General features: G+C 37.4%; 1 protein-coding gene across 5 annotated transcripts in view; it reads right to left on the bottom strand.

Moving 5' to 3' along the window:
* LOC120624859 (neurobeachin) overlaps nucleotides 1–13,129 on the bottom strand; it is a 619,299-nt gene that overhangs the window by 214,379 nt on the left and 391,791 nt on the right. For all 5 annotated transcript variants that reach the window (XM_039891595.1, XM_039891597.1, XM_039891596.1 and 2 more), the window contains 4 exons: nucleotides 12,944–13,086; nucleotides 11,752–11,914; nucleotides 10,852–10,984; nucleotides 9,892–10,028 (listed from right to left, as the gene is read on the bottom strand). In XM_039891595.1, the coding sequence (XP_039747529.1) occupies nucleotides 9,892–10,028; nucleotides 10,852–10,984; nucleotides 11,752–11,914; nucleotides 12,944–13,086 (576 nt within the window). The remainder of the gene's footprint in view (nucleotides 1–9,891; nucleotides 10,029–10,851; nucleotides 10,985–11,751; nucleotides 11,915–12,943; nucleotides 13,087–13,129) is intronic.

The following is a 13,129-nucleotide window of genomic DNA, read 5'->3' as shown; positions in this document are numbered from 1 at the left end:
GAGAATCCATAAACGGTTTCCCATATTACCGATATGATTTCCAAGAAAGTAAACATTAATTCGACTGATGACCCGATGGTTTCGACTTTCGCCTCACGTACGAAGATGACTTTATTTTAATATTGCACGTCTGTTTTTTTTTTATCGACCATTGTTATTTTATTTTTCATATTCCACATGCATCGATACTGGCGCCTATCGCTTGTATACATGTATCACTATCGCGAGTAAGAAAAGATCGTGAATTTTTAAGGGTTCATTCTTTATGTTATTTAATATCCTACCATCTCTTCAATCTAGTAGTTAGCTTGTCTGACTTGGAATCCCGAGGTACGTGGGTTGAACCCCAGTCAAGATAAAATCTAGCTAGGTATTTATTTCTGCAAGAAAGCAGTGGGACAGTAATAGGTATAGAAGATGGTAGGTAATAAGTTAGTTTTATACCCATCCAATCCAACGTTACGCACATCTCTGTCGGAAATCGCAGCTGATTATATTGCTCTCGTTTCGCACAACTCTTACATAGCACATTTTTATGAGTTTATTTTTATTCTTAATGAGTAGATTTTTAAGGACACCATATTGAAACGAGTTTTAAACTGGGGTATTGTGTCATAGTGCCAACCACAATATTAGCACGCGAGTGTATAAAGTTTTATAAGCCCGAACAAAAGCCATTATAGCCTTTTTATAACTCTTGAGCACGACATCTACGTTTTTAACAAACATAACTCTCCTTATGCATTCATGTTTTCCTGGTAATTATAGCATAGTGATATAAAATGTTCTTTAAATATGTTCTATTTGTACTGTATAGTATTGTTCTAAAAGTATAATAAAATAAGGCAGGCAATAGATTCCTCTCTATAGAGAACAAGGTCCTTTCTACTGCATTTACTGAGCTTTACAGCTTTACGACCCACAATGCTGCTCCAGTACGGGTTGGCTAACTTAACTCGATATCACAGATTTATTTATGACTAACATAAGATGCGATACATACAGCGTGTACGAAGATGTGAAAAAAAAAAGATATTTAGAAGAGAGAATTTTTGCTTTTTACTCGAAACCGTAATTAGTAGAAGTAGAGCCTTTTGTGACAGAGTTCGTCTGGAGAAGCCCAAGATTATTTCTGCCGCCAAACAGCATTCCAGTTTTCAGGGCATGGTTGCCGGTGTAATTACAGGCACATGAGATCTACCAACTACACCTCAGGTGGATGGGCATCAGGAGGCACTCGCATTAAGACGTTTTCGTTGTAAGTTTCGCGAAGTGTTGCTTTGTTTTCAGTCGAAGCTTTTCCACTTATAATCATATGGGCCATCGGCTTGGAATTATTCACTCCTTGTTGAGTATCTACGAATTCTAGCCTCTAGAATATAATGAGTTGCCACATAATATTTCAGTGTATCATAATAGGTATGTTTTGATTTAGTATTGAAAACAAACTAAAGCTGATCGAAGATACGTATCTTATCAGCGGGACTCCAAACCGTTTCCTTCCCAAAAGTCCCATCTATCATTCAATTTACCAAAAATAAAGATGGTTGATTAAAGGCACCCTTCCGGGCGGCCGATCGCTCCCAACTACTTCCTCTAATCAAATACACGTGAACGACAAATCTGCATTTTTTCCCATTTTTTTTCTTTTCTTTTTGTACCTTTCAATTAGGCAACATTCCGCGGTTCCGCCCTCCCGTTAGCGCTTCACTACGGTGGGTTCCCATTGTGAATAGACGTTTTAAATATCGGCAAACTTTTGAACATAGCAGTAAACAAAGAAGAACTGGCCTTGCACTGGGCAAGGGTGATTCGGGTTTAGGAACATGTATTGTATGCCTGTTTTAGTGACTGTACTATGCAGCGGTTCGGTAAACATATTCCACAAACCGAAGCCTACAAAAACCACAGAACGAATAAATAAATAAATAAACTACAACAATACACACATCGCCGTCTAGTACCAAAGTAAGCCTAACTCGTGTTATGGGTACTGAGATAACTGATGAATAATTTTATGTATAATATACATAAACACTAATAATATATAGATAATGAAAAACACTGAAAAACTTTCATGTTCATCACACAAACATTGTCCAGTTGTGGGACTCAAACTCACAGCCTTGATCTCAGAAAGCAGAGTCGCTGCCCACTGCGCCAATCGGCCGTCAAATTTACGAATAATAACATTTATTCAAAAATAAAGTATCCCATTGAAACTTGCAAATTTATCTATTTTGCAAATTGCAATGTAGAGAAAAAAATAAAATAAAGTCAAAGTCAAAAATATCTTTATTCAAGAAGGTCCATAGGTGGCACTTTTGATTCGTACATTACATGATAATTACACGGCAGTGAGATAAAATAGATGATTTACTGTACCAACCAAAAGAGTAAAGTATACCGATAAAAGTTCCGTGAAATTAATATGGTATAATGAGAACAGATCCCAAAAGCTTATATGGCGCCCCGGGGGTTTCGCCCGGATGCTTAACATATTTGGATATCTCCCAGAGCGGTATGCAGTCCTGGTAATTAGGCACGGGTAATATATGCGTACAGCGACTAATGCAGACAAATACAATAAATAATAAATTATGCTATTTATGCAGCGTAGACCTGCCCGCATAATTTGTTCAAAACCTATTGGGTTTTTATGTCAAGTAGTTTTCAGTATCAAAGCCGGATTTAAAAAGTTGGTTCTGGGCTTAGAGCGCGCGTTAAGTCGAACTCAGTTACTTTCGATAATTCAAAAGCTAAATTAATCTTAAGAAAGCCTTAAGGACACATCATAAATTCACACACAACACATACAATAATTTAATAAATATTTTTTGTAGATCATTCGTAAACTTGACTTGGCTGGTGGACCTGCCTTTTCTGAATTTACCAAATTACCCTACCATTACCTGCCTTTGCCAAATTACTTTTAGATTTCATTAAAGGCTATCAAAAGGCTTTATTTAAAGAGCCCGCTTAATATATTTTGCAAAAAAATAACTCGAAAAATAACGATCATCTTATCTTAGTGCAGGCTACAGTGATGGGAAACAAACATTATCAATAGATCCGATAAGGCTCGGATAGACACTCCGCGGGAGGTTCTTATCGTTCACGGCACATCTGGCGCCTAAATTCCTGCGTGCAAGGCACACCGCTCGCAGGAGTCGCACTGACGGACGGAAGGCTCGTTAACCAATGTAGGAATTGTATGGATAAGATCCTAAGGAAAAATATCAAAACTCCCTTATTTAAGCAAATTCCTACAAATAACGGACAAACTGTGATAGTAGATTGTTCAAAATTGGATAATGCAATGTCTTACGTTTTTGGCGCCGGGATATTTCCCAAGCGTAGCAACTGTGTTAAACCTAGAATCCGGAGGGTAGCAACGGGTTTTACACAGCTATTAAAACAATTATATCACATCGCTTCAAGGGCTGACCAACTGAAAGGGATGCCATGATTCATTAAAGCGAAAACACAATATTCGAAACGCTAGTAAGAGAAATGCCATCATTCGTCGAACCGAGATAGCAATATTAGGATAAACATAATATTTTTGGATGCTTCTTTATTCTAATCTTACGGATTATTGCTAACTTCAGTTTTGACTGTTTTAAAACATTATCCGAAGTAGGAATAAATTTGATTGAACTTAGCTAATAAATTAGTTATATTACTGACAAGCTTATTATACAAAACCACCTTTTTTAGCTGTTATTGAGCCCTGAGTTGTAAAGAGATACTAAGAAGTACTTAATAGTCATCATCATCATCATTTTAGTTCTTTTTTAAAACGAATATTTGAACAAAACAAAAGCAAGTTTCGTTTAGCGTATCCATAAGCTCTTTAGTCTCACATAAGTGTACAAACGTTATCGTATTTCGAAATCAAACATTAAATATAATGCAGAAACGACAGGTAGGCACCGTATGCCGTGCACACAGAATGTAAAAAAACACGTCGAAAATTTCCGTCACAAACCACCGATACAAATAAGAACCTAACGATCTAAAGTTTAGTGTTTAAGTTCCTTTGGAGATGGAATATAATAAATCTTGTAGTACGATGACACGTGTCAGGTATTCCGGGAGCTGTCAGAGTGACGTAATGTGTTTATTTATGACATGCGGCCGGCGTCATCGATGACGTGGGAATGTCCCGAACGGACAACACTGATCTATGATAGGCTTACTTGTAGTTCAACTCTGTTTATGTAACTTGTCTATAGTAGATGTTTGTAATTACATTAGTGATGTTCACAAGATACTTCAATTGCATTGGAATAAAAAGTTATATTCCATTCAAGTGACTGGAATACATAATATATATTTTTTATGTAGTAACTACTAAGCAAACTTGCTAAAATTAAAAAAAAATGACTAGCAGAGCAACTCTTTTACTCGAACTGTTGGAAACTTATGGCCATGTTATCCTTTACTTAAGAGAAACTGCAAATCGGCTAGAATCACGCTAGATTTCGCAAAGCAGGAAACTGCGAGACGAATTTTTGCGATGCGGTTTTGTGCGGCTATACATCTTGCGTTAATAGTTCGAGTGACCATTACCTTCACGTTCGTCCACCGTACAAACATATTTTGTACTAAATATCGGCATGGATTGGGAAAGATATTAATTAGCACTCCTGTTATCACTAAGAAGAAACGAAGAAGTTTTTGGGCTCATCCAATTATTGGGTTCTATTAGCAGAAGAGGTTATGATTATCTTTTTTGTGCATAAATATCTTCGCTAGAAGAGCTTTCAAGTTTTTTATCAAATAACACACGCTGTCTCACGATTGCGTGAACTGCTGACGTTGCAGTGATCGTTACACGCAGTGGCCCAAACACTTCAAGTTACCTTCAATTAGGAACATAACAGCATTAGCTATAATTGTATATATCTCTTTTGGTCATCACTTCGCAAAACAGCTATAGATCGTCTTCGTCTTAATCGATAGAAGTCCACTGCTGGACAAAGGTCTGCTGTAGAGATTACTTTATATTATATAATATTTTAACAGGTACGGTATTGTGCCGCTTATATCCAGCTGCTTCCTGTGACTCTGTTATAGCTGTCTATACGCCTAGGGGGGTCCACCCATTTTATATCATGTTCAGAGCCGTTAGTTATTGGGCTAGCTACCTCATTGGTGTAGTGTTTAGCGTGTTTAACCACGAGATTTCAGGTTCGATTCCCGCGTCAGGCTAATAAATGGTGATTAGTTTATCTTACAAAAACTGTCAATACCAGCCAGTGAGGAAATAAGAGCTACTCAAGTCCTCGGCGAGTATGATAAGCCATCGGTTCTGGTTATTATCTCTGACATGTGATAATAATCGTTAGAACCGCCAAACCGCATTGGTGAAGCATGGTGAGGCGAAGCTGTTTTCCTTATATCCTATGAGAAAGGAGGCCTTTAGCCAGACTTAGTTAGACTGTTGATGACGAAGTAACGGGGTTGGCAACAGAAACTCTTCCGGAGATTCCTCACCACCCCGCCATTACCGTAAACCGTAAGAAATTAGGTAAATACTCAAATCTTAATAACGAGTCAGTCAGATCATAGGCTTAATAGAATGGAATGGAAAGACTTTAATTACACATATAAAAAGAAAACAAGGTTAACAAAATAATAATATATATATATATATATAGGTATACATATTAATATTTATTTTGTTAACATTGTGGTGGCAAAGGCAGCCTTATCGCTTACAACAATTTAGGCTCCCTATCGGAAATCCGTTAGAATGAAAACTCGGAGGATAAATTGGTCTAAACCGGACTGTCTGCTAATTTATATATTTATAACTTATTTAAGGGTTATCGTACAAATACGTATCTCTAAATTTAAAATAAAACACATCACAAATCGAGATACCCATAAAGCTAACAAGAAAACTATTATTAATTTATCCACATTTCAATAATGACACACGGTCGAATAAATCAGATCGTTTTTATGATGCACATAGTCCGAATTCCAATAGTTTTTGTCTCACTCCCGTAACCCGTACACCCGTACACCCATACAGCAATACACGCTACGGTTAATTAAAACCGTGTATTAGCATAAACAAATAAAATGCCCCATTAGGAATTCAATTTACAATCTCTGAAGTCGTTTGAATTAGTCGCAGTAAATAATACCTCGGAAACAGTTGGATAATAACCTTGTGGTCCAGCGCATAACAGGATGGCGGGCAATTATTATGGGATTTACCAATCATATTGACCTAACACAGACTATACTAAAAATATCTTAGAGAAAGAATTTTCTATGAACACGTACCACATACTTCCATTTTAGATATCCAACTATAATACATTGGGTGTACCAGGAAACATGAATTCTATTACACACTTACACCCACCAGTGGTACCATGGGTCTCGTTTCGCGACATCGCAAGTTGTACTTATTATCACCATTATATAGGACCACTCAGTACCTAATATCTCAATGATATTTCCAAGAAAGTCCTAGCATATACCTAAATCAGATTTTACAAAACAAATTTGTTTCAATTATTTTTAGGTAATTGTAATAATAGCATGGTTTAACTTGAAACTAAAGTTACTAGGTTGAGGACAACTACCTAAGCCGGGTATTCATTTTACTATAACAATATAAAATAAACCGTTTACAAAATGTACACAGAGCAACAGTGTACCAAGATACACAAAGTAAAATATTTCATATTAGTACGGAATGGACACAGAGCAAAATTAATCAAGATACCCGCTACCCCTCATAACTTGACGCGATCCATAATTCACAGCGGCCAGCGACGAATTCATTATATCGAGACAGCTAAGCAAATATTGCCTTTAGCTACACTAATCGTAACATCACTAAACTTATGATGCCATAGTTCTTCGGACCACATGCGGACTCCAAACCCGGAACTGGTCTAAAAACGTTAAGGAACTTTTATAAAATTGATGAAAATATACCCGGTGACTTTTTTATAGTCTTGCATCAAAGAGGCTATGAAATCCATGTGATGTACAGTGGTTTCACTTGTAAATTTTCTAAATTATTTGTTGTTTTGAAACAGTTGGTCGAATGATACTATCTAATATTTTTTTCCCCCTAGATTGAATGTCTGAAAGATTGCTAAATATTCAGTCACTCACAACATGGCGCTCGGACAGTTCCTTTAAATTTAATTCAAATTTTAATGTAAATTTTGCCTTTTCTTATAAGTTTTTACTTCCTCTCTCGCGCGGGAATCATTTGATTTTCCGAGCTCTAAAATATCCCATTTCCCTTTCACGGCATGCAACTATCTCTATTTTATATAAATCTTTCGTGGTTTAGGCGTGATAATGTAACAGATCCAGTGGTCGTTTTCTTTATCTTTATCTTTTTCGTTTGGAATATCTAAAAATCAACTCAATGTATTGTCTATAAATGCGAACTCTAACTATAGCTGTATCATCCCTTACAATCAATTGGGACAGCAACCAAGCGCTAAGTTGTGGTATGTTAAACTTTCCCTTAAGGGAAAAGTTCATAAACCTAGGTATATAACTCCTTCAGCAGTGTTCGAAATATATCTTGAAGAAAACCGACAGGCAGACAACTTTGCGAGTTCATTGCTTACTCATTATATACATATTTTAATCCTGCAGTTAGTAATCTGAAACCCTTTTACCCGTGGTTCTAGGAACAATCCCTCGTGCTTGTACATTACAACTTGTCCGGCTCGTCCCGCTCGCGAGCGCGGCGGGACGCCATTGTCCCGCTGCCCCGCACTGAGCTCTCGAGCCACACACCGCTGGCTGAAAGGCATGTGCTTCTAAACGCTAACACCTAACATCGATATCGATAGTAACACGTGATTTAATTGGCGCAGTACAAATAAGGAAGATCGCTTAATACCGATTTGTGCCTATTCTCCTTTTGAATATTACCTTTAGGTGAAAGCCTACTGGTTAAATCTTCGGCCACCTGTTCGAGAGGCCGAGTTCGATTTCCAGCACACCAAAATTTTCTAAAGTGCGTTTTTTAGTATAAGCAATTAAAATGTCGCCGTTACAGTGGCGGACAACATGGTGAGGAAACCTGCATGCCTGAGAGTTAATGTTCTCAAAGGCGTGGTAAGTTTGCAAATCCAACTTGGTCCGCGTGGTGGACTACGGGCACCCACCCTTCTACGAAGGATCATTCTAAGAAGGGACAAGAGAAATTGAGAAATGTACGACAAGTTACAATAGAACACTAATTTGGGATATTTTAAAATATCATAGAACTCTGCAGCTTGCAAGCTAAAGTTTCTTTAAGATCGGTTTAGCTGAGCGGAATATGGGTAAAAAAGGCCAAAGTGCTCCGAGAATGATACACTGGTGCTTTTAGGGATCTTAAAGTGTCCACCTAGAGGATGCACACTAAAACAATAATCTTTATTACAGAGAAAGCCCATATTTGATAAATAAAATAAATAACAAAATTGGAAGAAAGCAAAACCATATAAATTGCTTTATTTTGAGTGATGTTTCAGTACTGAGCAAGCGTCAGTGACTCACTGTCACGTTTATACCAATTTTCACTAAACATAAGCATTGCCTAAATCGAATGCTTAATGACTTAGGCGATGGATGTAGAAAAAAAAGTTACGGCAACTCTTAGGTGACAATTATCGGTGGTCGGTTGATGTATCTGCTTAGATTACGCGTTACTTATTTGAGCATTGTAAGAAAAAAGGAAATAAATATATAATACCTATTCGTAAATGACTGTGCTACTTTTATTCGTGCACAAATTAATAAAAATTAAAAAGCACATCACTATCATGGCGCCTCGCGGGCCACCTCGCCGCGGGGCTTCATTGTTCGAGCAGTTAAAAGTGCCTCATATTCGGTTACCCGCCTATATTACACGCCTATACACGCTATCGATATCATACTCTGCTCCCTTTACAAACGTCACTAAATCACAAGCACGAACAATCAAATTTAAAGTTAATGTCTCAGGTTATAAAGTAGATATTGCTTGTATAATTTTCCAAAGTATTATATCATTTGGATCACGGCGTGAACGACATAATTTTCATTTTACTACTACTTGAACAAACACAGACCTTAAATAAATAATCTTACAAAGATCTAACGTCACACCTTATTTGAATTCGCCTTTGTCATATGAGTCTGTTTTATTTTTTAAACAAAACCTCTTGGGGAAAAAAACATTTATTTATAAAGCGATAAAAAGAAAATTTATTATACGATTTTCTTTAATGTGTTGTTATATTAATGTATGGGGCTTATTAACTATGCTCAAGTCGTTATTAGCTGCTTACACAGGTTTGGAGATCTGTGTTTGGGTTGAATTGCGATTATTTGTTTTATGTGAATGGTGAAAAAACTAACAATTTTACGACTTGCGACGCCATTTATCAGGAACGGAATAATCTTACCAGTTTAAATTTCATATTAGAAAAGCATTAACAATTTTTACGACTTGTTATTTATATTTTATGACACGCCATTTACAGGAGAACAAATCTCCGCTTCTCTTAGGTTAAGATTTAAATATGTGTGCCGACTAATTTAATAGCTATCTACTAACGAATAACCTACAATTAGTTACAAGATTTAGAGTCGCGGTTGATGGCTTCCGTAAAGCATTGTCGTAAAAATACACCGCCGTACCACAGCAAAGCATGCTGATGAAAGGATAAAAAATTATCTTCTCCCACATCGTTATCAACTCTCAGAGCACTGGCGTACAATGAACACATTAATTATATCCCTTTGGGATTAGGGGATAGAATCGGGGGATATAATTTGTATCTCCTGCCCGTGGTTGCCCTGCAGCAGTTGCATTTAAGGGCTAATTCGTTATAGAACAAAAAAAAAATTAAAGCTATCACATACCTCTGGGTCTATCTTCTTATACTCGGAGTCTTCCTCATCCACTTCAAAGTACAGCTCCGTGGACGTCAGCGACAGTGTCCCCGGGGCCACTAAGCCGGGAGCCACAAGTTTCGCGCGAGTGCTGATGTTCACTGGACCTGGACAATTCACTACAATAAGCAGTTGGTTCTGTGGCTCTCAAAAAAATCTTTGGACTCATTAGTCTAATAAATATCACACTGTTTGACACAATGTTCCTATTTGTTTATATTTTTATTTTATTTATTAGAGACAACAGACAGTCATGCACTAAAATAACAAAAAAGACAGCTAAAAATACAAGAGCACGTAGTACTAAACTTAAATTTAAAAAGAAATTTAATTTATAACAAAAATAATAAATATATCATCACTTATAATGCAAACTTCTATTTAATACGACTTATTATTTTAATTTTTTCATATTACAGATTATTTCATGGAAGAGACAATTTTTTTTAATTTTTCTCTAGTTATAATTGACAGACCACGCAAGTGATCCACCTGATGGTAAGCGGCCAAGAAAACCATTGTATAAACAGAGCAACAAGGTGTTGCGTATGAAAAATCAGGGCATGAAAGACACACATCCTGCAACATGCCACACTCCACCCATCAACCTGAGGCGTCGGAGTTAAGCCTCACGTGCTTGTAATAACAGCAGCAACCACTCCCTTCAGAACGGAACACAGCATTGCAACAATGCTTCTTAGCGGCCGCAATAAGCTTGGCGATAGTTCTTCTCCGGACTAGCTCTGGCACTCTGCGCACGGGTGGAAATAATATACGCGTAATCATTTCCCGGTTGCCTTGCTATGGCAGGTGGACAATTAAATTTTACACATTGTCATTGAAAAAAGTTGAGAGTTTTTTTTTGTCCCTTGCCTATGCTAGCCGTAGTGAAGGTCGTTTAACCATACTACTGATGGTCTTGGTACTTACCAGTAAGATCCTGTTCCGCGTCCCGTTCATCAAGTAATAGTTCAGCGTCGTCAAGTAACTCAGCGGCGGGTGGTGCGGGCAATTGCGCCCCTCCAGATGCCTGCGCGATTCTAGCGTGCAATTCCTCCGTTGCCTGGTAATAATATTAAAGAAAATTACTTGTCTGATAGCCATAAATAAGGTGTGTAAAGTATTTTTCATTATTTTTACATTATAGTTATATATAAATTAGATATAACATATATTATTATAGTAGTATTCATTCATATTTATAATTATATAGGAATGATAAATTTATAGCCAGTCTATTTTATATATTGCGCCTCTACCCTTTACTATCTTAAACTACTTTCCCCAAGGGAGGAAGAGATGGATTGACTTTGCATACCAATATTTGCATATTGTTTTTTTTTTTGTGTGCAATAAAGTGTTTTATTAAAGGTTCCGTTTAATAAAACACTTAGGTTAAACGTACACTAACAAAAGGTTATGTTAAAAACTCATATCCCCTATAGGATCACTTTGGCATGTCTGTCTAACCATTGGTCCTTTTTGGTGCGTTTTTAACAAGTTCCAGGACATATTATACATGTGACGGGAAAGTAATAACTGAATTGCTCTTTAGATGCATCCCATGGGAACCGTGCACTTTTCTGGGATAAAAATGGACATAATTAACAGCTTATATATTTCTGTTTTTTGGATAAAAAGGGAATAATTAACAGCCTGTATACTACTGCTTTTTGCTTTTTTGTTTATTAATTAAAAGCATGCAGATTTGCACACGGTGTTTTAGTTCACTGTAGAAAGTAGTGGCCTGTCACTACAGGCCACTACTACAACCCATACCGGCCCACTGGCCGGTATGGGTTGATATCCTTGATGGTACCACTGCTTTACCTGAAGTATGGCGTCAGTAGGCGGCAGCGGTGGTGCGTGATGTGATCGGGCAGCGTGCCTTCTCCCGCGTGCGTCTGGCACCAGTCTCCTTCTCCGTCGGGCATCATCCTCCCAAGAATCCAGCTTCCAAAACCCACCGTCTATTGATTCGCCTTCGCTTACGCTGGTGTGACAAAAATATATATTATAGAATCAGTTTCAGCTGTACAAAAAGTTGTGGATAGAAAGTATCCTTTGTTTGACTGGATTTCAGCAAGAACGGTTTAAAGTTGAGCTGTTTTTGTTGAACTGAGCACGATCCGATCGCTCAATGGCAAGATTTGGCAATTTACCTTGCGGATGATTTGTTTGGTGTGGAATATAATTACACCATACAGATTATCCTGCTTTTGGCGGACTATAGCAAATGAAGCGTAATTTTCCTAAAAAATCATGCCATTGAGCGACCATGGATCATCATCGATATCATGGATTTCCGCAAAGTAACGCCTGCTTCTATCCAATACAATGGCATGATTACCAAAGATGGGTGTTCCGGCAAAATAAGACATTATTTCGCGGCAGGTTGTTTTTGTAGAAAATATATCATGTTTAAATTTTCAATCTAACTTCTAACTTATCTATCTACAAGGTGTAGATAGGGTTCATTCGTATTCTTGAAAGAAATCGGGTGGCAGTGTTTAAAAAGAACTTTGATAATTAAGTGAAGCTCTAACTCTACTCGCCATAACTTCTAATATAACTGTTTTGTTTATGTGTAGTCAAGGATATATAGTAGTAAAAAAGTATTTTACTGCTTTATATAAATATCCTTGATGATGAGCACCCCTATTCTGTTCATTTTCCTTCTGGACACTAATACATCATGAGACTAAGTGTCTAGAAGAGCAAAGGTAGTAACCACAATACTCTTATGCTGATGGGAGGGTCATAATATCATGATTCAGCTTATGGGCATTAAGAAAATAAGAACATGACTAGCTTGTGTCTGCAACTTCATTCGTGTTTAGGCGGTTGTCGAAAAAGATGAAGTTTTCGAAAGACCCTGCGGATTTTGCCGAACGAAAATTTTTCTATGTCGCTCCTGCACAGGATGCAGGAAACCCTCTATGCAAAATTTTGCCAAAGGGAGATGAGTAAGGAATCTAAGAAAAACGTTTATAGTAATTATGGGATAGAGTATAATTGTTACCCAGCTCTAGCCGCAGCGGCGTGTTGCAACTTGTCCAATAGCCGCGCAGCTGACGCCTGATCGCGTCGTCTGGCCGCGGCTATCAAACGCTCACAGGTTCTCTCCTCTTCGCCACGCTCTTGATTAGTCGTTGCACAAAGACACTGGAGACAAACATAAACATAAATTTTTAAATATCATTAGGGA

This window comes from Pararge aegeria, chromosome 7, assembly GCF_905163445.1.
Source record: "Pararge aegeria chromosome 7, ilParAegt1.1, whole genome shotgun sequence".
Taxonomy (NCBI): Eukaryota; Metazoa; Arthropoda; class Insecta; order Lepidoptera; family Nymphalidae; genus Pararge; species Pararge aegeria.
This window is presented reverse-complemented; position numbering and strand designations above follow the sequence as displayed.